Raw genomic sequence first — 26,440 nt, forward strand, 5'->3', positions numbered from 1 at the left:
ACGTGAATACCTTTGTATGAAATTTGCTTGTCAAATTTTAAATCAATCCTTAAGCTTTTTTTTTTCCTCTACACTGGACTATTTTATGTTGTAAAATTGACATGAAAAGATCTTTGGTGTTGCAGAACCATTACACTTGTGGCTGCACAACATGATATGTAGTGATAACATCCTACAGGGATAGGGAAGCGCAAAAGCAATTGTTTCCGAAACCTTTTTCTTTCTGTTGTTCTTTAAAGCATGGTCGCTTCTCACACCTGCAAATGCTGGTAAAGGCCTTGCTCTTGCGGTGGGGACGTCTGGGAGTTCCGTTGCATCATATGTTTGCCATGTCTTTCTGAATTTTCTTTTTTTCAAGCTTCAGTTTTGTGTTCTGTATTTGTTTGAGCAACTCCAGAGACTCACGAATGGATTGAAATCCTAGTATAAGAATAGGAAGAATTAATTAAGTAGCAGTTGCTTTCAGTACATTAAGCGATTCTACTTTTTCTTTGTGAAGGTTTCTGACCACCATTTAATTCCGAGCATATTAAATCCAATCTAGTTATTTCATTACCTTATTGAATGCTGTGGATATGTAGTAGGAGTTTGTATTCTAAGCTATAGGAATCCTGTCTTCCAATGTACTGGACAATACCAAGCACGTTTGCGCATAGCCGCAAACTGCAATCGGTATCAGATCTGTGTTGTGTTGGAGTAAAGACACTACCATGTTTTTCTTAGAGCCAAGAGTACTGATGGTTTTTAAAGTGTTTCTTTTTTTCCAGTAAGCATTGATTTTTATTTATTTTTATTTATTTTTATTTAAGTCCACAGTCTTTATTTGGAGTCAAAGCCATGCGCTGTTCCTGTTCATGTGCTTAAGCGCTACTCTTGTAGCTACAGGTCTGTGTGGTGGGTGACATGTCGATGGGACCAGTGGAAGTGGGAAGCATTACCCTGTGCTCCTCTTGCAGCCTCGGGGCTCCCCTGGCCAGCCATGTGCTTATTGGCGGCTTGCCAAGGGAGACTCTGCGTCTGCAATCGGATACACCGGGGACTGGACAGCGGTGACAAAACCACAAGAATGGCCAGTTTCAGGAAATGGGATATTAGCGCTGTTGATCTGCAGTCTGCCTACCAGGTAACAAGGTTTGTCCAGGAATCTCCAAGAGTACTAGCATGTGTAAATGGGAATTACACTTCATCCAAGGTAGACACTATTTTTTACTACTTTTTTTTACACTACTAGGAGAACTGGTTTTGTACACTGTTGGGAGAATGGGAACTCAGCTACACCTGCTGTGTATGTTTGTAGGAATATAACAAGAAAGAGATGGGAGCTGACTTTTTTCTAAAATAGAGCTAAAGGCCATCAGACATTAAATATTATCAAGACAGACTGGGAAAAAAATGAATAGTAAGCAGCTGTTAACTAGCTGTTTTGAGACTACAACAACTTTCAAATTACAAAGTAATCATCTGACATTTGTCCGGTTTGTCACAGGCTGTTTGCTTGCTAATAAGTTAACATCTATAAGAGCAGATTACAACTAATTCTCCTCGTTTTAAGGGGGGGGGGGAAGTGTCTACATGATGACACGACAGCTGATGACATGTTTTTTCCTTTTAGAATGGCTGTTTAATATGGATTAACTTTGTCGCTGCTGTGGCCTAGAGCCTGCCCAGCCAAACTGCTGTGTAGGTTCAGAATTTTATAAATCCCAAGCAGGGCTCCGAGTTGTGAGGTGCTAGTGCATGCTGAGTGCAAGCAGCTGCTGAGACAGGCTGTCGCCTGCCTCTGCCTTCCTACTGATCTGCGCCATTCAAACTGCCTTGTTCCCCCCTTTTCTGGGTCGGACTGTACTAGAGGATTGCCATGGGAAAGAGCAATCGGAGCATGCAAGTGCAAAGGCAAGCATGACCAAAGTTTGGTATAAACAGATCTCTTCAGTCATTAATTTCTGCAGGCGGGAATTTGAAGTTAAAATCTCTCTCCTTTCAGCACCAGAATCTTTTATTCTATTTTTTTTAAGCTACATCATTCTTTGACATGCTGTCTCATACTTGCTCAGATGATCTCTGCAATAGCCAGCTCTTAGCTCTTCCTGTGTCATGCTCTGCAAAGACCCTAGCAGATGCAGCACGTGGTTTCTTACAGCCCTGGAAGAGGGCTGGCAGGGGACTGTGGGCAGTGATGGAGCTGGAACTGAAATGAAGAGCTGGGGTCCCAGATCGCAGACTGCTTTGGAGAAGGGAACCAGACTCCTGAGGTCCAAGTGAGAACAAGTAAAACGCAAAGCACTTGTTCAGTGATTTCTAGCCATCTGTTTTCTTCAAGAGATGGCTGACTGGCTCTTGGAGAAGCTGACATGTCCGTTTTGCTTCTATTATCACATGTAAGTAGAAGGTATTACAATAGATTAAGTTTGAGTGACACAGGACAGATTAGAGAGGGCAAATCCTCCCTGTGAAAGCAATGCTCGGTGCCAGGTGAAAGCCTCTCTAATTGCTGCTGGAAGATGGGCAGCCAGAATGAGCTCTGAGCAGGTAAAGCAGTTTGTGCTCTGTGCATTGCATTCAAGACGCCTGTTCCCACAAGAAGGAGCTGCTGGGTGTTCAGCAACGTGAGCTAAATGCTTCCTGTTTTCACTTGCATTATTTCTGGGCTACATAGTATAGCATCCCAGTGCCTTCATCTCCGGATACTGTTTATTGAGAGGCAGGAGGAAACGATGAAGATGATATCTCAAACCACTAAAACAGGATCTCGGCAGCAGGACCTGTGGTAAAAGGCAAAAGCTTGCCCCTCCCAATGAAGGTGACCTTGCTGATAGAAGAAATAGGTGCTCTTGAAAACTTGGAAAGCAAGTTCTAAAATTGCCTTTTAAATGATCTTACCTGGAGACATTTGGAAAGAGAAAGCTACCAGCGTGGGAAAATCATGATGGCTTTTTGCACTGACCAGCAGGCTAACCAAGCTGCTGAAAACTAACACCCCTGTAAATGGGGTTTAGGAGAGAGAAATAGTCATCTTAATATTTTTTATTACTTTCCTAGAAAGTATTTTCTGCAGCAGCAGCAAGTTGCAGTCCTGTACAAACTCATTTAAGAAATAAGTTAAATGAAGGATCATCCTCACCTGATCTATATTCATTCTGGATTTCCTCCAGCTCATTCCAGATCTGTCTTTCAAATCTAGTGATTCTTGCGTGCAAAGTTTTTTCCTCATTCTTCATCTGCTTCAACTGCTTTTCATACATCTGTGGTTTGTCTGTTCTTTCTAGCTTCAGTGACAGAAGTAGGTGCTTGTCTTCCAGTCTTTTTTCTGCTGTTTCCTTTAAATAGGCAACGTATCAACACGTGTATACTAAAACATTTTATACAGCCACCATTAAACTGCCTTGTGGCAACCATGAGTTCAATTAGTTTCCTAATCCCCATAAATAACAGCACTGAATAAATGCCTGTGAGGTCTGGTACCCCCAGAGGACCAGATACCCTGCAAAAGCGGGGATGGGCTAGCACAAGGCACACTTCTTGTTTTTTCCTTCTTTTTTTTCTGTCTTTTTATTTAATTAATGATTCTATATTTCACTATGCAACAAAATACCGGGAATTTGGAGGACCCCTTTCAGGCTGCTGTCATGTGCTTGTCTCAGACACCATCTCCTCAGCCACCAAAGGGCTGAAGCATTAAGCAGCACATCCTCGTTTGTCACTGGTATGAACAGGGAGCCTGAGCCTTAGATCAGGTGTGTAACTAGACTGGTGGTTGAGCAGTCCTTTCCCTCTTCCCAGCTCCCTGTAGCTCCTGAAGGCACCTCTGAGGCCGGCTCGTACACATGCTTCATGCTTGCCTGCCATTTTCTTGCTCTTCACATTGCACCGAGGCCTTTCAAGCCAGCAGTGAAATCTCTGCTCCTGCTCAGCAGAGCTGCCTGTGTGGCCCCAGGGACATGCAGAAGGACCGTGTGTGCAAACGGGGTGCAGTTTGGTTTGAACCGAAATAGGGTTGAGGGTGGTGGTGGAAATGTGCTCTGAGGCTGCAGCTCCTGAAAGGCGGTGCAGGTGGCCAAGTGCGAATCGGCCCCCTGAACAGCCCGGCTGCTGTCCGAGCTCCCCCGGCACCTCCAGCTCCTGCCACCTGCATGCACTTGCAGGTCCACCAGCATTCCTGTTCCTACCTAGGAGCCCCTCTTCAGCTCTGTCTGTCCCCAGCATTTGTGTTCTTTAACTCCCAGGCCCTGAGCTGCGTCTCTGTTGAAAAGACACTATGTGTGGCCGTGTGGGTATGCGTGAACGTACACAGAAGTGCAAATATACTCTTTAATCTATTTAAAGATGGCTGTGAAAGCTTTAACTCCTAGTAACTGTATTCTTGGGTGCAGCAGTCTCCCTTAGGAAAGAACAATCACGTGCATTGATGTTTTCTGTAAATTAGCACCAGAATTGTATTAGCAGAGGAAGTGAATTCAAACAGTGGCTTGGAGATAATCACAGAGTAGTTGAGGTTGAAAGGGACCTCTCGAGATCATCTATTCCAAGCCCCCTGCTCAAGCAGGGTCACCTAGAGCACACTGCACAGGATCGTGTCCAGGTGGGTTTTGAATATCTCCAAAGAAGGAGACTCCACAACCTCTCTGGGCAACCTGTTCCAAAGGTAAGGGCTGACAGGTCTGAAATGTTATGGATGTCTTCCCTGTTGTGAGTACCGGAGATCATTAGACAGCTTTCATCTTTAAAAATTAAAATTCAAGGGCATTTTGTAGTAATTTGGTTTTGAATCACCTTTGAATTTGATCTTTGATCAGCAGTCTTCAGCCTCATGGTAAGACATAGTGATAATGTTTTAATAGGTTTTGAACTCTGAAGCTGAGTGAGCTATAAGCAGCAAAGGAGAAAGCTTTCAATGCTGTGAAGGAATTAATTAAAACATATTGGTTCTGTGCTAAATGCTTGCTGCTGCTATGGAATCTAAACTCTGCTGTATCTGAAAACATGAACTGCAGTATAATAATGAAATTCTTATATTTAAACATTGGCAGAATCTACATAGAAGATCTTTTCCTCCCCTAAGCTTGTCAACGGCTGAGATTTTAGCAGTGTTCACCAGCGATGCTGTTTCCTGGAACGAGAAAGCCTGTCACTTGCTCTGCCAGGGGTATACGCGCTTCCTGGGACCTGAAAAGGTGACGTACTAAGATTTTGTTTCCCAGATTGTCCAGAGAGTTGTGCAACCTCCATCCTTGGAGATAACCAAAACTCAGCTGGATGCGGACCTGGGCTGCCTTTGCTGCGGGCCCTGTCTGAGCGAGGAGGTGAACCACTGCTGCCAGAGGACCCTCCCAAGATAAATTAGTCCACAACTATGTGATTTCCCCACCTCACTGTTTTGCTGGCCATGTCCTGAGACTCTGGTGTGACTGCGTTGCTGTCATAGATCTGATTTCTGTGCGCGCAATTTAGCACAAAATCCCTCACCAGGTCAGCATTACAGGGGAGCTGCTTGCTGTCACCGGTCCTGGCAGGACTAGATATCTACCAGTGTACGTGGTCAGCTCTAAAAATAAGAGGTCTTACCAGTCTCTCCTCCACTGAATGAAGCAGCTGATTCCTCTGGTAGGCTTGGTCTTGCTCAGACCTTGTCAGCTGCATCTCCATCCACTTCCGTTGGCTCTGCATTTGATCTCTGAAGTCCCTTAGAACACTTGTCAACCTAAAATTGTTGTTATTATTTTAGTAATGGGACTGAGGTTTAGTCAGGAGCATGGGGGAGTTTGAGTCACTTGCGTAGATTGTTTAAATTATCTCAAATCGCTTCAACAGTCTAATAAGCCTTATGCTCAGTTGTTTTAGCAATCCTGACTTGAAAAGCTGTACCTATGTGCCAAGATGGGTTTCCTGTAGTGTGGTCTACTACAGGAAAATATCTGAGGGCTGAAAAAAAACCCGTTAACTTTCCATTTGAGTTAACTTTATCCAAAACAGGTGAAGAAACAATAGAATCCTATTGAACGTTAACTGTGTTGCAGGACGTTGGGAAGAGCAGCAAAATCACTTCTGGTTGGAAAATGGAGTTCAGAAGGATAGAAGGAGTTTGTGAGCTCAAGTCCATCAGCAAAAAGCGAACTGCCAGGCATCTTCGGAGCAGCGGTCAGGTGGGAATCATGAGCCCTGGGCACCTGAGAGGCCGGTGAGGGCTGCTCGCATCCAACCTGCAACTTGGATTTAGGTCCAAGTCTTAGTCACAGATTTAAATGTTCACACTTACGCATGTGACCTGGCTGTAGGCATTTCAGGGTAAATTTTAATGCAGTTGTACTAATTTCTAACATACGCTTACATGCCAACAAGAACCACTTGAATTGTGTTTGGGCTGACTTACAGGTTGACTGTTTGGGCCTCAGTCAGGGTACAAACCAACAGGTAAAGAGCAGGTTTTTTTTCACCAAACTTTATGCTTAAATTACTTCTAACATACAATTTTTCCAATGGAGGTTTAGTGAAAGTAGTTTTGTTATTCAGTGACTGATACAGCTTTGCATCAGTCTCATGACAATGATAATTATCAGCTGTAATTGTAAGTGCTGGAAACAAGACATTAATGAGAATTTAATTTCTCTATGTTAAATGTTATTGCCAAAGTCTTATCAAGATCTCATATACAAACAGTCTTTCAGACCAGTTTATTACTCATTTTAGTAGTAGTTCTAAGATGTGTTTGTGGGGGGGGGGGGGGTTGTTGTTTTTTTAAGAACAAAAGCTTGGAGTGTAGGGTTTGTCATTCATAGTCGGCATAAATTTTCCCAGGCTCATGGTAAGTGCTGGGCTCTGCCTGAGGTTGCGTACGCTCTGCTCAATGGCTGTGAATTTCCAGGCGCTTTCCCACGTCCATCTTTCAATGGCTAAAGATAAATTAATCAAGCAGGAAAGGACTGATCATCCCCTCTGTTCAAAGATTTAAAATCAAATTTTGTGTGGTTGGTTAAAAAAAAAAAGAGAGAAAGAAAGAAAATGCAGCTGCTGTTTGATTTGTGTCCAATTTCTTCAAAGTTTTTAAAAAATGAAATACGATAATATATGATAATATGATATTAAATGGAAGAAAATCTCGACTTTAAGTAAATGAATCTTTTGGAATTTATGTTAAAAGACAGAATGTGAGTATATCTCAAGGTCCAGAAATCCATCTCTTTTCAAGCCTCCAAATTTTGGTGACATTTTTGATAAGGTCTAAACAACTTCTGAGAAACTCAGCTGCTGCTTCGATTCAGTTCTCCAGTTTCCTGATTTACTAGCCTGATTTTATTTCTCTTTTCTTCTTATTTTGGTTTTATTTCTTGGTCCTTTCACATTGCCTCCATCTCCATCACTCACTGCTCTCTGTCTCCATTTCTTTTTGTCTTTTTGTCTTTCCCCTTTTCCACATTTCCATTCCTTTCTGATTTTAACTGTTTTTCCCCATTCATCCCTATTCCTTTTCCTGTTCTCCTGGTAAGAACTTTTTTCTGCTTAATGTTCATGTATATTTTTAACTCCTAATAAGACAGAGAGAAAAATCTTGATTAAGATAAGTCTTGGTTCGAATAGCTCAACCAATATTTTAAAGAATGGTGCTGTTGCCTCTGGAATATTTTTGTTGCAGGATTCTTGTATTTCAGTTTCAAATTCATTGTGCTGACTCTGCTTGTCCATGCTGAGATGGGTTTAATATGGGTGCCAGAAAATTTCATTCATTCCCTGGAAGTACTTTCTGCAGCTAGAACAGGAAAACTCTGCTCCGTACAGTAAGAAACAGATGCCGCAACCCAAGGGAGCGGGAGATTGCCCCACTGCTTGCCCCTGCCGCCTGCCTCCCTCCCGCAGCAGCGCCGGCCACGGTGCCCCATGCCTGGGAAGGCACCTAAAGGAAATGCCTTTCTGCACATTAGGCACATAGCAAACCAGCCCCAGTTATAAAGGTAGAGAGCAGCTTTCAATTTGGTGCCTTTCTTTTCAGTGTGGAAAGTTAATTGGTATCATACCTTTCTTCTTACAGAACGGCATTTAGCACCTCTTTATTTTAACAACTAGTTTTCAAGGCAATATACTTTCATGGTGTATTTTCATTATTTTGTAGCGCAGATTTTCATTAACCTTCCCTTAGTGTTTTGAATGAATGTTAATTGGCAGGTTTGTTTTGCTGTTCCATGGCAACCCCTTCATCACACAAAAGCATTCAGGGCGAATTATCGTAATGAAAAGCCCTCCATCACCTACTTGAAATCCAGAAGTCGCAATTCGTGATGTTGATCTCCCTGGACTGTCTTTAAGTTTGAGCTTTGATCAGAGTTGGAAGTCTCTATCTTCCCTAATAGCTGCATGACCTAATGAGAAATCAACAGAGAATGCTTTTATGAGCCAGACCATCAGCACTTAAATATAAGTATGCATCATGACTGCGAGAGTGGGAAAAACAGCTGACATCAAGGTACAGCTACCTTCTCACAAATAATTTCATCCAGTGAAAATTAGAGACTTAGGTTCAGAGTCTCTAAGGCTTTTAGGACTGTGAGACCTACTCAAGTCAGAGTCCTTGTGGAAATAGGTTTTGCCAGTTGCAATTGTGGATGGGCTAACATACACTTCGTGGATCTCCAAAGCCCTGAGCACCATTCAAATCTCCACCAAGGATGTAGGAACCAAGGTGTAAATCTTTGAAAGCCTGCGTGTTGCAACTTTTCAGCTGCCTTGCCACCTCATGGAATCCAAATGGCATAGAAAGGAAGAGGGATTCACCCAGAATATCAAGTGTTTCTGTGCACAGAGCACTAAGGTGGTGTATGTGAGACCCCCTTCAGACATCCATTCGGGAGTTCAGGCTTAGATGCATATCCCCAACACGGCACGGCATCGCTCTGCCCAGATGGTGGGATATCCCACATACGTGGTGCTCTCACAATTTGCCTGTTGGAGCTGCTCCCTTTCAGGCGATCATTCCTTTTTTTGGGTGAGAGGAAGCAACATCAATTCAGTCACCCAAACGAGTGGTTTAGGGACCTCACCAGGGATGCAGAAAGCCTCGCAGACTCGAGCTGTGGAGCCCAGCACCTCCGGTCCTCCTGAAACCCAGCCCAGTGTGCCCAGCCAGCCCCATTGCCCTCCCTTCCTTGGCAGCTGTGGCCTGGCAGCTGCCTGCCCTTCTCCCAAGAAAGGCTGGAAAACTGTTTTTTTTTGTTTGTTTTTTTGTTTTTTTCCAATATTTAGAGTTCATCATGAGCCCACATCTGGTTTTGCACACCCTAATTCAGGAGAAAGGGAGATGCGGGGGGCTCCTAGTGCAGTGAGGCTCAGCAGCGATGGAGAGGTCTGAGAGCACTGTAAATGTGACAACATCTGCACTCACTATTTAAAGAGCATATAGACATCCAAGTACTGAAGATTGAGTGCTGAGAGAAAGAGGAGATTTAAAAGCATTTAAAAAACATTTTTTGTGTAACCTCTCCGCTTGTAGCGCTCTTCATAGAGAAGCGATCTTAAAGGACAGTCTGAAGTCAGGATTCAGGATTTGGCCTGCATACCCCAGAAGAATAAATTAGAAAGAATGTGAAATCTCAGCACTGTTCTTCAGAGATTTTATACCCTACAAGAATGGAAAGCACCTTGAGGAAGAGATGCCATTATCTGTTTGGTAGCCTTGGCTTGTGACCTCCAAAAGGAGCTACTGAGGACTGACTCCACTGCAGACCTTAATTTTGCTCTTCAAGGAAAACTGCAACGCTCTTGGCAATTAGGAAATAGCATCAGACCCAAGGCACGGAGGGCCTTTTTCTGACTTGCTACTTCTCCATTACAATGAGAGACGAGTCCTTTCCAGAAACCTGTTCCTGTGCTCCTTTCTTAGAACCATGTTCAGATAGTTTTCTGCTCTACAGCTGAGAAAGGTTGTTCCTGCTTAATGTCTACCCTGACTTGTTTTTGCATCCTTTTGCATACTGCTTGATGTGATTTTGACACACACCTGTTCCCTTCTCCACTTCCAAATGAACAAAAACGGGTTTTTATAATGTGTTCTTGGAGACAGATGTCCAAACAGAACCTTATAATAGAATTCCTGGTAAAATATCTTCAATTAAGGTCTGTCATGAGTAATTCTACTTTGGAAAAGAGGAAGTTTATATAGGCAAGGTTTAAAAAACATTAAAAAAAGACTGGAACCATGTCTTGCATAGCAGAAGATGCAGTTAAATTACAGCAATAAGACTGTATTTGATACCAGAATGTAATACTAAGGCATAGGAAATTTTATCTCCTCTATCTACAATCAGGCTCAATCCTGACAGAGATAGATGGTGTTGAGTTTGGGACAGGAGGAGAGAGCTATCGCTCTGCGAGGTTGGAAAACTGAAATTTCCAACGCAGCCGGATTCTTGTGAAACATTTCTGCTAAAGTTCCCCGTGCTTTTGGAGGCTGAGTGCTCCAAAGCTGCTGTTGGATGTAGTAAACCTCTCACAGAGAAAGGCCGGTTATAAGGAATCATGTGCAGCAGCAGTTTTTACTTCCTCTTGGCATACACACTCTATGCAGAAAAAAGTACTTTCACTGAAAATACCATTTTTTAAAAACTGTTTACACATTACCATCTCAAAAGTGTTTGAAATACTGCCAAAATTCATATGGAGTTAGGTACTGCTAGATGTCTCCCTGCCATCACCTTCAAACTTGGCAACTGGAATTTCCAGATGAAGTTAAAATACAGAATAATGCTTTGATTCAAGGGTCTTACAAGTCATATTGAGAAACTGTAATGGATCATTTATGATTTGAGGAGCCCCAGATCCTGGAATACATTTATTATCTGTTATTACCTTACACCTGTATTATAAACATCACTACCATTCTACAGTATCATGGAAAATTGTTTTAATTAATCAAATCCTAAAAAAATTGTCTAAATGTTGTATCCATCATTAATATTGGCAGCAAATTTGGAAAGGAAACATATATTAAGTGTAGTGTCTGCTCAATAGGTATTTCGCTATAGGCTTCTGTACTTACCTTCTTCTCAAAATCGCTAACGGACTTCTCAAGGGCAGAGCGAACGCCATAAATCTCTTTATCAGTCTTGTGGGCCTCGAGCCTGATACTATGGATGTCTCCAGCTAATTTTGCAATGCTTGCTTCACATCTAGAATCGAAACAGAGATTTAGTAAAAGGAGGGGGGGGGAAGAAAATCTGCATTATAACACTTACAGAGGTTTTATAACTGGAAGCCGCCGTGGGTCTCCGTGTGCTGCTGTCTGACCCGATCCCTCCTCCCGGAGCCGCCTGGGCTCGCGGCAGTGGAGATGGAGACGCCCCGTTTGGACAAGCCGAGCGGCTAAGCTGAGCTCCTACCGCTTGCGATTTTTGCATTACTGCCGGAAGCGCGGGAGCGCTGGGATGGCACGTCGCTGCAGCGAGCGTCCTCGCCTCTGACGTCCTCCCGTCGGAAGCAGATGTTGAGGAAGATCAATTTTAGGGCAGTGACGGGCAAGAGGCCTTGCTGTTCTCTAAGCAGCGCTTGGAAGAGCCCTGGGCTCTGGGCGGGCTGCAGCGTTTGCCCCACCAGAGCAACCGCCTGCTCCGGTGCTGGCAGGTTGTGTAAGGAGCTTGTTGAATCAAGCAGCCCGAGGGCACAAAGTAGCGCTGTTTAGTACAACCACGTAAGCAACAGCTTAATACAAATAACAGGATAGACGCTGAGTAAGACGAAGAACTGAGTTATAAAACGTCAGAGAGATTACGCTGCAAAGCACCAGAGCGCTCAGAATAAAGTCAGCGCTGGTGACAGGTAAGAGATCCACAGAGACGTCGTGACAGCTCAAACAGACCCGCTGCCCGCCGTCTCCCGACAGCTCGCAGGCACTGCGATGTGCCTACGGAGCCCCACGTCAGGGGAACCAGAAAACGCCACGGCAAGCTGCAGAGACTTCGCACGCGGGCCGGGGCTCGGATCAAGAGAAGCTATCACCCGGAAAAACTACTATAAAATAGCTAAAATGGCGAAATGCAGGTTTTGAGAGGGAGACAGAGAGCAGGACTGTTCATTAAAGCTCGGCTGCCCTCCGGCTGCCCTCCGGCTGCCCTCCAGCTGTGCTCCAGCTGTGCTCCGGCTGCTGCGCTCTGGCCGGGAGGCACAACTTGGCGCCGGTGTGCGGACGCCTCCGCGCCCCCGTGCCGCCGCCGCCACCACTGCCCCCGGCGCCGCGGCTCTCCCGGAGCACTGGTTTCGCGGGACCGCGGAAAGCCGGCGCCCCTCCAGTTCGGCTTCGTGCTGCGCAGCGCAGCAGCGCTTTGTCTGCGCCTAGTTGAAACGTGTTGAAGAGAACGCGTATCCATACGACCGAAATGAGTTTTTTGGTTTAGATACAAGGTTTATTGCTAACTGGAGCCTCCCTCTGCTTGAGAAAATCCCCCCTCAAGGCAGCAATTGGGAAACTTTGCAATACGGAAATGGTGTGAGAAGGGAGAGGATTAAATGGATCTATATCAGTAAGATGACATAATTTCAGCTACAAGAGTGAAAAAGCAACTTAAATATTGGATATAGAGAATACTTAAAAACGGAGGATTTAAAAGCATCATCCACAGAGACTGAGAATTAGCCTTGCATCACTGGGTTAATTCAACTATTTCTGTATTACTGGGTAGCTCCAGCGGCTAAAGCAGTGGCCTGTGGCCTCAGGAGACCTGGTACACTTTGCATACCAGGCCTTTACTCACCAGCTGATGTCTAAGTCCTGGGCCTCCTTCTAGCCCATTTATCCCTATGCATAATATCATCGTTATTATTTATGTAAAGTAGCTACATGCTTATTGCATGCACAGTTTGGTAGTTTTTATCCTGAAGAGAATAGGGATACTTGTGATTTACTTAAATCTTGATCTAATTTGATATTTCGTACAGGACACAAAGAACAGCACAGGGTGAGATCTTTGTTTTCCGGTCATCACATAAAATAGAAGCTGGACAGTGTGGAAATGATAGTGAAGAAGAATGAGGAAAGGTGTAGAAAGTACACTCTTAGGAGAGCTGCATACAAAATAAAAAGTGTAAAGAAATAAAAGCCTCTAATAATATACCAGCACATCTATTTAAAGACAGGAATACAACCTCCTTCTGTATATTCGAGGAGCTTTACCCTTCAAAGTCATGGAAGGAGTAGTATGTATTAGACTGTGTTGAATGAAGTACCGCATGTTCTGAAGAGTCAAGTGATCAGAGCTTTTGAGAGTGTGATGCTATGTTGCACCTTCCTTTTGCCCTGAGAAGCACAGAATTTTAGTTTTGGATTAAGGCAAGGCTACAAATCAAGAGGGAAGCTGCCATTGCCAGTCTGAGTTTGGAAGATTTCCATTAATTAAAAAAATGTAAATTATATGAGCATGTACCTTTGTCTCCAACCACTCCAGGCTTTATTTAATATACACAGAAATATTTTATCCTAAAAAAAAAAAAAAAAAAAAGATCAAAGAAATGTGGAAAATCAAAATATCATTCATCATTATAATGGTATTTCTTCAGTTTTCAGTGGCTCATTTCTGAACCACCATGCTGGAGGCAGGTGTCCCGTTAAGGCTTGGCATTTCCACAGAGAAACTTCAGTAGCAGTCAAAATGAGAAAGTGCTGGCAATTCATGAATCATATAAAACTGCACTGTGTTTTAGTCTAATGACAATTATTCATATGTAATGACTATATGACTGTTTATGACTGTTGAAATGCGACTAGGAAGCCAGCTCCAGCACCGCAGTATCAGTATGTTTTGACGAAGCTAGAAAATGTGCCATTTTCTTTTCCTTTCTCTCTCGCTCTCTTTTTTTTTCCTTTAGGATTTTGTTTCTAGAATATGGTGACAATGATTTTGGTGTCTTCACAATCTTTTTATATGTGCAATTTCATATGTGTGTTTTGAGCTCTTCCTTTCTCCAGTCCCTCTGTCCCAGTGGGAAAGGCCAACCAGTTCATGAATTTTTTTGTGCCAAGTTTGAATGTGTTGCATTCAGTTTCTTGCTTTGGATTCTTGGGCCTTTCTCCAGCAGTTAAGATGGGGTCCTGTGGTACCCTGTCATTTTCTTTCTCTCTCTTTGTAGTTATACATGAAAATGAAGAAATCTCTGGATTCTTTTATATATATATGTATATATATAAAAGCTATACATAGATTTATACTTCTTTCAGCCAGAAATTTTCCTTGTCCCACCATCACATTTGCAGCTCTTCTTTACACCATATCAAGTTTTTCATTTCAGAAGGGAGACTCTGGACTAGAACCAGTATCCTAGTATCGGTCTCATCCACGCCATATATAGAGCTAAAATAATCTTCCCACTTACCGGTCCTCTGCTTCTCTTGTGCAAGATTATATTCCCAGCACTTCTGATACTGCATCACTGCAAGAGCTCAGGATAAGCTATTTATCTACCATATTCCCTAAATCTTTCGCTGTTTTTCAGGGAGCATTCAGTAGTGGAACTAACACTCATTTGGTTGTATAAAATGCATTTTGTTTCGACTGGCCCCATAGCCAATAATCCAGGTTACCCTCTAATTCTGTCTTCTCATTTGACCAACTCTTGTTTTCTCCACAGGTTTCAATAGCAGTGATTTTATGTGTGTTTCTGAATTACTCAAAATCTGTGAAAAGCATATGACCAGTCTCTGGAGAACCCCACTAGAAACATTTCAGTTCAGGGAATTTCTTCCTCAGTGACTACATTTTCTGATGTATCAATTCAGACAGTTCTCAGTCTGTGTACTCTCTTGATACTACACAGCAGTGTTTTATTTTGTCTTTGCTTTAATTACAGCATTTTGTGTTACTAAGTGCCCTACAGAAGTCTATGTATGTTACATACATACAACTACTTGTACCAATGACAACTCAATCTCATCAAAAGAAGAAATCAAGTTTGCTTGACAAGACTGACTTTCCAAGAGAGGAAGCAAAGATAACGTCTTTACTTTTTTAAAGATAACTCTATGCCATATTTTACTGAAACAACAGGAGAGTTTAAGTAGGAGGAAATAATTACTTCAGGTAAAATCTAGCCAGGCTGTAGAAGAAATTTTCTAAAATGTTAAGTTTGTGATGAAGAATGAAATAGGAAGATGAGAGTTGTTTCCCCCCACACACACACTAACCTAATAGTTTCATTAACATGGAGAACTTGGTTCTCATTTACTCTGAGAACGAGAGGCACAGATCTGGCTCTAAAAGGAGATACAAAACAAGTGCAAAGTACATTCATACTTTACACGAACAGGCTGGCAGAAATGAAAATCGTGTCCATTAGGTATTCCTTACCTTGCCACTCTTCCACGTAGGTCTCCAAAACCTTGGATGCATTTACGGTCCAGACTTTGAACAGCAAAGTTAGCTTCTATTGTGGCGTTATCCCTTGTTCTTATTTGCGTTTCCAAAACCTGCAAATTCAAGCCCATTAATCCAGTTTTGGTTTTACATTTTTTCATTCTTTTATTTCAAAACAGGGCAGACCCTGAGCACGGTCTGCCCAGGCAGCGAGGATGCAAAGCCGTGGGGCCACGCTGCGGGCCACCCTCGGTGTGCTCCACGCGCGCGGTGGCGAGGTCCTTAGCGCCCCTTCCCTCACCTCTGAGCGCGGGGCGCCTTCGGGCTCGGGTGAAGGCACCTGCCCATGGTGCAAGCACATGGTGGCAGGCTCAGTACCAGCAGTCATTTAACGTGTTGTTTTACCCCCGTTGCTACCCAATTTACGGCGCAGCATTGAGCATCTGAGTGGAGGACAGAGCAGGCAACCACCCTGCAGGCTCCTCTGGGGAGGCTCGTCGGGACAGAGTCTGAACGGAGCACAGACATTAATTTTAAGAAGCCCTTGCAGGGTTAGTGTGCCCTATGATGGATACGGGACAGAGTGATTTTTAAAATCTGCTGATTTTGGTGCTCAGGTTGAGAGGAGAGGCCTGGAATGGGTATTTCAGCGCATTTCAGCACTGCAGAGCACACCAGCCGAAGCACAACTTTTACCTTTTTTAATGCATATAATTATGCAAAATAGAGTCTTTTTTGGCTTTTTATTTGAAATGGTCCACACTAAGTGAATCAGAAAAAAAAAAAAAAAAAAAAAAAAAGGAGAGACAAATATTGGGTAATATTTCAACTGAAATGCTTAAAGTTTGGCAAAATTATCATTGCAAAGGGGATGTTACTAGTGCTAGATCCCTAGCAGTCTTGTGAGCAGCTTTGCACTGCGTGTCCTGCCTGTCCTACAGGCTCTTCCTACCGCGTAGGCTGCAGGACGGTGTGAGGATAATCGAACTGGGTTTAAGCAAGCCCCTGCTCGCCTAGACTTTGCTGGTTCCCTAGGTGGGCACATTGGACCATCGCTTCAGAAACTCTTCACCACCCTGCAGCCGGCAATGCAGCGGTTCCCACCACCTGCCTTAGTTGCTCAGCGGAGTTGGAGCGAGTATTTCCGTGTCGGCTGAGGAGCAGGTTGGAGAAGGAGGGATGGCAGGCGTATTGAAAGCTCCCGTACTGCGTGAACACAGCAGCAGGTGTCTCAAGCTTCCAGCTCTTTGGCGCAGTGCGGAGCAGGCATTACAAAATTAGGAACGGCTGGAATTTGCATCCTTTTGGATTTGTTGGGAAGTTCCCAGGCGTGCTGCCCTTCATATGGCAATTTCAGATCGGTAAAGCTGCACAGTCTGAGGACAGATCACGTGGCGTGGTCTCTCCATAGCATGAGGGCAGCTAGAATATAATCATGGGGCGGCTTAACGACTTCATGGCATCTTCGGCACATCAGCTAGTCACTGACTAGTCAGCAAAGGAGTCGTCTGCCTCCTCCTGCCCCAGCCCCACAACCTCCTTCCCGCTGCGCGAGCACGCGCAGCCTCCACGTGCGTTCACCACCAGCAAACGTCCCTACCACAGAGGCCACTCAGATCCTCACAGTCCCACTTCTTCAGCCAAAGGAGATGCTCTAGCTCTAGCACTTGCCAGGTGCGGGGCATAGGGGAGCAGAGAAAATCGTAACAATTCTGGAGTAAGGTTTAATTAAAAGCAGTCATTTGTGTAGTTACATCCGAATAGTTCTGGTCCGTGTGCACACTGAGTATTGGCATTTGAAATGCTGAGCTGTGACCAGGCATCCCTATTTTTGTTCTTTGTTGGAAACTCGTATCCTCAAAGGCTTGAAGGCACTGCACAGCTCAGATGACTCATTTGCAGTGTATTTGACAGTGCGAATGGGATGCAATAACGGCACAAAGGTAGAAACGTGGCATGAACGACTACCGCGCTCTCGCTGGCACAAGCAGCGTGAGACGCTCGTTCGTTAAGATGGAAAGCAGCTGCTTATCGAGAGGAATCGGTAGTCTCGTCCTTCGGCTGGTTCCCCCAGCACCTGGCGACATTACCTTCCCCGCTCACCAGAGATACATGCACGCAAATCTCACCTGTCGTATTCGGTCGCTAGTGCGTGTTCAGTCCTGTAACTTACACACGACTATTTTATAATTATTATTGGAGAGGAGATGTTAAGCACTTAAACCCTTTCCCCTCTGCCCCCAGTTTCTAATGTTGATGTTTTTCTCCTGTGATTTCCAGTCCTATAGCAGAATGATGAATGACGTCTCCAGTGCTTTTTTTTTGTTTGTTTTCCACCTGCCAGTAATTGCTTTATCTTGATGTTTCGGAGCAGCAGCCGCCCAGACTATGTTGTGGCTCTCAGATAGATCCAGTTCCTCATGTTCAGCTTCTCTCCTGGTGGCAACAGTATGCCAGAGTCTTTCTCAAAGTAGGCTTTTTCAAAGAATTGTCTTCCCACTTTTGGAAGGATTTGAACTACGAGTGACTCCTATTTCCCTTTGGATAATTTAACACTCGACACCATGCCCCTGACTCACCTTGATGCAATGCCCTTAGTTTCCAGCCTTGGGTGAAGCCCTCATTGCATTTGGTGGGGAATATATGCAGAATGGATGGGTGACTCTTGCCACGGAGAGTTTACAGCTGAGGTGGTATTTTGTGCCCTAGAGGAAGATGGGGATCAGGGAGAACATCTGGCCTCTGAGGAGGGCTGAGCTACAGCGGCCCAGAGAGGAGCCCTGGGGACGGCTGGGGTGGCGGAGGAGCACTTCCGTGGAGAAGGACGTGGTTGCGTCTTGCCCAGGGAAGCAGCACGCAGCTAAGGCTGGTGTTTATCACCACAGTGCAAGCTTACGCAGACTTGCTACCACTGCCTCAAAGTTTCTGTACTGAGCAAGCTGACCGAATGTGGCAGCAGGCTTGATCCTTTCTATTTTTGGAGGATTTTTAATAGTTTTCAGTCTTTGTGTGAAAATGCTGTTGTCTTCTGTTTAAAATTTAAATAGAGCTCATGAAAAATACAAATTTTTTTGAACTTAAATGCTTGAGAAATAGCAGTTGCTCAGCCACTGTAGTGTTTGCTTGGTTTTTTGTTTTCTTTTGTTTTTGTTTTTAACTGTGCCAGGAGTAATTGTCAGACCTTCTCTAATTCTTTAGTGACTTTGATTGCCAGTTCTCAGCCGTGCTTCTTCTTTTGATCAAATCTTCACAACCGGGAAGTACAAAGCAAACATGCACCTGAGATTAGGACTTAACAAAGAGTAATTTCTAACCAAGGGAAAGGATTAGATTCACAGAGATGATAGCATCACAGGCTCTTTTTTTTTTTTTTTTTTTTTTTTAATTTTAGTAAAACACCCTCTTAGTATCAAAATGCAGAAAATAAAACCAGTCTAAAATGAGCACACATCCCAATTTTCATTCAGATTAATTTCAGGTGAGCTGTGATTTCATGTCTGTTAAGATTAACACACAGAAGCTCAAATACTTTTCCAAGTACATGGAAAATATTGTGAACTTAGTGGCATTTGGCAAGCACTTAGCACTTCAAAGGATAAAACAAATAACATTAGAATGTGTTCTTTTTTTTTTAATGATATTTTTATATTTTGCACCCTTGTCCAAAAAAAGCCCCAAAGTGTTGGTAAACTTGATGTTTGTCCTCACAATAACAGCAAATAATCAATTCTCTTTCCTTGGGAAAGAGAATCTCATACATTGCCAATATAGACATACTTCTCTATTGTTTTTTTTTTTAAAAAAAAAAAAAAAAGGTCCAAATGTCCAGAACCTTTATTCCAGTCTGAATTGAGCTTAGCAAAGATTTTCAACAGTATTTGTTATGTTGCATACAGAAGTTATGCAAAGCAGTAGAACATCTGTGTCTAAAAAAGAAAGAAGTAAAATCAAATCCGGAGCTTGCTGTTAGATGAAAGTACAGTTTATTTTGTATCTTCTTCAGACTTAGTCTCCTGTACTTCAACAGAAGTGAAAGCTAATAGAATCTGATCCTTTTAATTAATGATCTTTTTTTTTTAATCTGCTTATTTTATTTCACTTTGTTTTTCCTAGTCCCATTTAAATACTGAACTACAAGAATAATGAGAAAGAGGGAGGGAGGGATGGATGCTGGGAAGGCCGACCTACCTGAACATCCTGGCGGAGCTGCTTAACTGCACCCACAACAGCCTGTACATAGTTTTGCAGCAGCTGCTGGGCAGCCAGCTCCTCTCGCTGGTCCCCTTGAGGTCCTCGGAGGTAGGAGACCAGGTCGTCCTTGACCTGGGAAGCCTGGTTGAGGAGAAGAGCCATGGTCCTTTCCTGCCTGGATAACCGCTCCTCAAGCTGGTGGACCCCATTTCTAGGATGAGGAGGAAGGGAAGTCTCTCTCCTGTCAAAAGCCAAAAGCCTCCTGTGTAATGGCACTTGTGATCATGATCCCCATTTTCATGTCTTTCTATTCAATGGAATTGAAAATTCACCTTTGTTTCTTCCTTGATTGTATGAGAACTGATAGGACCGTGTTTGAGGCAGAACTGGTCTATGATGCATATCAAGTCAGCAGATTTACACAGCTCATTAAACAGAGCAATGACTTTCTCTATCCTCAACATCTACCTCCGCAGATGCTTAACGCGGTGTTTGTCTGGGCACCCACCTAGACGCTGCGTTAGCGGTTTTTCTCCGCGCATGCAGCAGTCCCACCTTTGGGGAGAGCTCTTCCCCTTGGCTTTGGACCGCTTCCTCGCAGACAGAGCGGGTGATTCAATGCACGCTTGCCCTGCGCGTGCAGGCTGCTTCGTTGCTTCTTTCCCCTTCTTCCTCCCACACGGACGCTGTCGTCGACTGCCGGGAAGAGCCACGCGCCTCTTTGCCGGGTGGCCCCGTTCTGCTCGGACGCTTCCCCCGGGCTTTGCACCAGCCTGGCTGCCCTCTGGGGCCAAACGCAGCCGGCCAGCAGCACCAATACACTCATGTGAAACCACATATATGTCCCTGCTGGAAGGGAGGAAGGATGTCGTACGGGTCTGTTGTATGGTGGGTACAATGGGAAGCTTAATTTAGATATAGATAGGCACAGTCTGGGGGTTGAGAGAAACTAGGGTTGATGTTTATCTTTTGGAAAAACCCAGAGAGGTTTAATCACTGCAGAACCCTGAGTTTGCCTGGCATCCAGATAACAAGCTATGTTTCATGCCTTAATTTAACCTCAATGGCATGTTTTCTATGTTCTCTATGCCAGAAGAAGCACCCTTTCATCAAGCAGTTCACCTAAAGCCCATAACTTAATGATGAAGAAAAACACTCAGCTTGTCATTTGGGAAAGAAGTCGGACACGCTTGCTCCTGATCTCCAGTCGTAGACTGCTATAAATAAAAGTTCTGAGGAAAAAATAACTTTAAGAAGAGAAAGGAGAAGAGAGTTCAGCTGCCCTACTCAATCAATACACAAAATGCAAAGATGACAGTTTAATGACTGAAGTGCGCCTAAGGATATTTTGCAACAAATTTTACAGCCATATGGGCTGTGATGATGTTCTACAGCTGCCTTACGTCGCTGTGTACCAAGAGCTGCTTTACATTTGTCTGTACAATTACAGTTTTAAAGTAAACATAACCTTTGGCAGCCATGAAGTAGCAACAAGATCTGAACTCTTAATTTCAATCTCTTCTTGGTTAAAAACTCCAAATATCAAAACGACCAGCTAAGATCGTGTGCTCTCTTCCACTAGCGACAGCAGAAGTCACTGGCTGAAAGTGAACTGTGTCTATAATACATATTTTTTATTTTTAGTATTTATAAGCATTTCATTTCTTACAAACCGTTTTTTTTTTTCTTTAAGACTATTTAAGTGGTGTGACCTACATGGTCAGTCTCAGGAGTTAGGTTCATGATGTTGTTACTGCAGATTGAGAGGTTATCAAGTCTTACCTGACTTGTCCATGAGCACGATCATAGCCCACAGCATATACAGACCAGGATGCCTTAACTCAACATACTCTAAGGTAATTCTAAAATAAGTTTTATCCTATTGCACTTGTTGTTGTGGCTCAAGAACGTGCACACTGACAGCCACATGCACCACAGAACTGCTGGTGTACAGCAACTTACTATGCAGCAGCAATGACTTCGTTTGAGCCTGAGACCTTAGCCAGAGTTGTTAAATATACGATCTCTGAAACTTCATCGCCTTTGGCTGCTCTACCTTTATCTCCCATGCAGCCATTTTCATGCTGAGCAGCCTGATGGGCTTCCATCAGATGCAGGACCGATGGGGTGATTCATTGATCACATTTGTACATTCAATTTTTAATTCTCTTCCAAGCCTACTAAGACCCCCCTGAGCTGCTTGAGCGATGCACATCACGCCTACCCTGGTCAAGTCCGCCTGCATGTGTGGACATGCATGGATTTGTTTTTGAGCTGTTCTGCTGGGTCACTTCACCACTCCGCACCCTGATTTTCCTAGTGGTAGAAATGCACAGAAGACAGATAGGAGAAATCATGGAGAGGTATATCAGGAACTTGCTAAGTAAGAGACAGTTACTAGTGGCAGAATTCTTTGTTTACTTACTAACACACATAGCGGTCTGACACAGCCCAGCCTGAGACTTCTCCTCAGCACGATAGCTGGGTATGATCCAGATAGACCCACTTGTTCTCAAGCCTCCCTTCTCCTGCGTAACTTCCAATCCTGTATCTCTAGTACATTTCTTAGATGCAACTTTTCGAGTTATTATTCTGTCATGAAGCAGGGCCCTCTAGACTCTCAGTTGGTGCTTCTGGGGCTGCTGCTGATGTCTCCATCCTTTTTCTTCCCATCCTACCATGCGCTTACAGCAACCCTTCCACAGTGCACATTGGCAAAAAGGCCATTTAAAGGCTTTCGAATTAAAGCTACTCTAATGTGAATTTGGAGCTGCCTAAAGGAAGAGAACAGCAGCTTGAATTCTCAAATATTTGTCAGTTAGATCTTGTCAGCAAAGAGCTGGAAACAGTCACAGTTTGAGGCACTGAGTAAGGGAAGAGAAGTATGAAAAGAAACAGACTGAAGCTTAGCTTGCAGGAAAATGGAGAGAATTTCCACGGCTAAATCAGCCCTGTTAGCTTGCATGAGTCAAATACTCAGTGCAGATGAGAGAATACGTGTACAGGTTTTTGTTGTTTAAACTCTGCCTTTTGCATATAAAAAAAATGGTTCTGTTTGAAGAAGGTATTCTCTGTTGTTGCATTTTACAACTAGAATCCAAAACAAAATTGTACACTGGGACCCAAAGTGGCTGGACAAACAGAAGTAACGGGCTGGCCCCCGGGCCTCTGGAAAGGCTGGTCAGCAGCTCTGAAGGCTGAAGCTGGATGCCCGGCTGCCCACGGCTCTCGCTTGAACAGATGGCCACAGGAAGCCCGAGGTGGGTTGCATGGGTAACTGAGCTAATCCCGGGGACTCCCCTGACCAAAAAGCGCAGGTCTTGCTCTCCCTTGCTTCTCTCCTTCTCCTTCCTCTGCTCTCTTTTCCACTTCCCAGTCGTTTGCCCACTCCTTTTGCATACTTTTATGAGTTCCTAACAGACTCCTCCCCGATTTAACTCCATTTGCTAGCCCAGCAGAAAAGCGTTCCTTTTTGGCTGGATTAGTTTTTTGCTGGGTTAGTAAATTAGATTGGCTTCCAAGGGGTCCAGTGAGTGCCAGAGCTGAGAAGGCAATGAAGACTCTAGGAAAAGAAGAAAAAAAATCTTAATAAAAAAACCAAGCAATGGCTCATCTGACTAATGAAAAGTTTTACTGTCAGGACTACTATCACAATTCCCCCTTGAAGGGCCTGAGCCTGCAAGATACCTGCTACAGTCAACACCTGAACCCCGTGGACCTGACCGAGCCTTCTCATGTTGCTTGCCTTACACCCCGGGCCGACTGCTGGATGGTAAGCAACCTATGGTGAATTTCAAGTTCTTCTCTAAATGCAGACATCTGGGAGCACTGGAGGTGAATACCTTGTGTCATCTTCCATACACATCTCCTTCACTGTTGTGAGACTTTGACAACAATCATCCTCTGCTGAGGGTACTGTCAGTTTGTGTCATTCTGAATGCTCATATGCGTAATAAGGGCCATAAAACACCCTGGATCCTTTGTCAGGACCATGAGACGATTTGGCCAAAGATTTGGATCCATCATTTATAGAAATTAACTTCTGCTACTAACCCTGTTGGCTTTCTCATTTAAAATTAAAATTGTAGCTTTGAGCTGTTTGGCTTGGGGAGAACTAATATTAGTTTAAGAATTCCAGGCCACTTTGGGTTATTACTGATCTCCTTTGAAAGATCTGAGTGTGTGTTACAAACTATCCTGCAAACTACTACTCTAATCACATCAAATATTATTATGAATCACAATTAATTACTAAGTGAGAAAGGCAAGAATTTTTTCTGATCCCAGGGATTTAATATACTAAAGGTATTTCACACCAATTGCTCCTACACACTTCAGGATGCTTTTGGTAGCCAGAGCAATTTCTTGTGGCTCCGTGCCAATGAGAATGACCTGCTCTATTCTTCAGCTGAAGTGCTAAAGGATACCACGTTAGTGGCCTCAGATATCCAGGTATTACCAGCAGATCTCCTAGTAGGAACAGAAGAGGGAAGTAGACTGAACAAGATCTCCATGATCTTGGACAAGCTCTGCTATATTACATTGCAATTTCAGTTCTCAGGCTGCTAAGAGTTAAAGAGCCACAAGGAACTGGCTGGTTGTTTCAGCTCTGTACCAGAAGACACCTTGAACCTTGAGCTCGGGTATCCATGTGACATTTCATAGCAAATGTCAAATAATTAAAAGAAGAAAAGTATATGAGGGGGGGAGATAGGATTAACTGAATTAGAGACCAAATAGCAACATTTTGCATCAGCTCAAGACCTGTGAGTTCAACAACTCATTCTGGGTCTGGAGACTAAGGCTAGAAAGGGCACGAGGGGCTAGATGATGACGGGAAGAAACAAACTAAAAGGTAGGTGGGGGTAATCTGGGCCCCTGTCCACCTCTCCAGCCAAGACACAGCACATGGCGGGCTGTGCTTGTACTTGTGCTTACTATTCATCACTGAACACCAAATAACGCAAAATAAATGATCCTGACTTTGCACTGGAAACTTTCCATGAGCAGCGAAGCTCATTTGCATCTTTACGTGGCTATTGATTTTCTTGAAACTTGCAGGAAATTCAAATCTTTGAAATCACTAACCCTCCAGCAAATCCGTTTGAAATGTCCAAGGGATTCCAAAATTCTCAAAGGAAGAAAGGCAGCCTAACAGGCAGAGCGGTCGCACAGGGTTCACTTTCCCAGGAAAGCGGGTTAACAGCAGCATTACAGTGTTGAGGAGGATTGCATGTCAGGGCAGAAAAGATTCTCTTAGGGTTAATACTTTGGGATGCTATATTTCCTGGATTTTCTGTCTTTCTTTTTTTCTATTTTTGTTACTACTCAAAGGACTTTTTTTTTTTGAGAGGATCTTTTGCTTCTAGTATAGCTTCACTGTTTTGTCAGTGAGACTTAACTTTTCCCAAGCAGCTATTTTGATGGCACAGCTGCAGTTCTAACTTTGGGAAAGTAAGTTTAAGCTAGTGGCCTGCAGGGTTAAAGAAACTGCAAGAAAATATCAAGCAAACTCAAAGCAGGAACATTTATAAATGTAACATCAAGGGCAGTTAATCAATTTTCCATTACTTAAAGTTGTTCCCTCAGTTCTCTGAAAAAGAATAATCTAACGTGATGGCACTTCACGGCCGTGGGTAATCAACATGCACCTTCAGCTCATGCGAACCTTGAATGTTCTCTGCAGCTGCAAACCCGTCCCCATTTCTCTGTATATTTGGCAGACAGCAGTGAAGGATGGGGCTTAAAGAGGAATCCGGACTTTTTCTGGTTGAGTTGCTGATAGGGGCTTAGGAGAAAATGTATCTCGTATCTGAGCACAGATTATACTTTTTGCTCATAAATTGTCCTCTGGATTGACCCCAAGCTGCCACAGTAACAGTGTCATGCCACATTTAATTTTTCCAGGGTTTCCATCCTACTTCTTTTTGATTTAATCCCCGTTAAAGCTAGTGCTGTGGTTATTTCCCGGTGGCGCGGCGCTGGCTGGGTCGCGGGGGAGTTTGCGCTCTCTCCCCGGCGGCGGCAGCGTGTTAACGCTCCGGTGCTCTGACCCCGAAGGTCTCCGAGTCGCGCGGTCCCACAAGGGCAGTCCGGGTGGGCGTCCGAGGCCCCGCAGCCCGGACCCCAGCCCCTCCGTGGGGACGGGCTCGGCTGCCGGTGCCGACCCGCCTGGGCAGGAGGGACCAACCGATCCACGTCAGCAGGACTGCCGTGGAGCTCAGGGTGGACCATATCCTCACCTGCCACCTGGTAAATTCGTGGTGGGGGAGTGGAGGCAGTGCCAGGATGCTGCCACCATCCCGAGCCGCAGGGGTGTGAGGAGAAGAAGGTCTCGGTGCTCATGAGGCAGCAGGAGAGCTTGCCTTTGGCGCTGGAGCCCGGCACGGAGACCTTCCCGTCGGCGTGAGCCTCCCTCGCCAGCCGCCCCCGCGTCCTGCCCGGCGCTCGAGCACAGACAAGGCTCCTGCCGCACGACTCACCGGCACAGTGGGCGTCTCGGGGCTGGGCTGAGGAAGCAGAAATGCTCTTTACATCTGAAAAACTGCTGCTGTCAAGCAGGGGCTGCCACGTGGCTGAATTCATTCATGCGGCCGTATCTATCATAAATCACTTACTCTGTTTGGCTTTTTGAGATCTGTATCCCAGCAGGATTTAAATAACAACCTACTGGCATTTCACCGTGACCTTGCGTCCTGAAAACGTTCACTTGTTAGGAGCAGCGTGGTTTGCACTTCTCATCTAGGTCACTCTGCCCTTGGTGCACTATCGCAGTGATCCCTTCGTTTCCATTAATCCAACAGTGGCTTGCTCCAGCCCCCATGAGGATCGGGGTAGTATCTGTCACGTAAAAGCTCTTTTTAAAAAAGAAAATACTAAGGCTAATTTTAAGCACTATCGGAAACATATAATTAATCTGGCCGCACAGA

At 44.3% G+C, this 26,440-nt stretch overlaps 1 protein-coding gene across 1 annotated transcript; it reads right to left on the bottom strand.

Annotated features, from left to right (window-relative positions):
• FAM81B (family with sequence similarity 81 member B) lies at positions 1-26,240 on the bottom strand. Its single transcript, XM_062600028.1, has 8 exons — positions 25,994-26,240; positions 19,509-19,752; positions 15,315-15,433; positions 11,021-11,150; positions 8,242-8,348; positions 5,563-5,698; positions 3,122-3,317; positions 1-420 (listed from the first exon to the last, which is right to left on the bottom strand). Exons 2-8 carry the CDS (start codon positions 19,671-19,673, stop codon positions 317-319), a joined length of 957 nt encoding a protein of 318 aa, XP_062456012.1. The 5' UTR covers positions 19,674-19,752; positions 25,994-26,240; the 3' UTR covers positions 1-316.
• Positions 26,241-26,440: the final 200 nt, after the last annotated feature.

Source organism: Rhea pennata, chromosome Z (genome assembly GCF_028389875.1).
Source record: "Rhea pennata isolate bPtePen1 chromosome Z, bPtePen1.pri, whole genome shotgun sequence".
Lineage (NCBI taxonomy): Eukaryota > Metazoa > Chordata > Aves > Rheiformes > Rheidae > Rhea > Rhea pennata.

Excerpts from the sequence above, each read along its gene's own strand:
- FAM81B (XM_062600028.1), bottom strand. The coding sequence starts at position 19,673 with ATGGCTCTTCTCCTCAACCAGGCTTCCCAGGTCAAGGACGACCTGGTC. Across the intron at positions 15,434-19,508 it reads AGCTCCGCCAGGATGTTCAG|GTTTTGGAAACGCAAATAAG; the intron begins GTAGGTCGGCCT and ends TTGAATTTGCAG. Across the intron at positions 11,151-15,314 it reads CTACGTGGAAGAGTGGCAAG|ATGTGAAGCAAGCATTGCAA; the intron begins GTAAGGAATACC and ends TTTCGATTCTAG.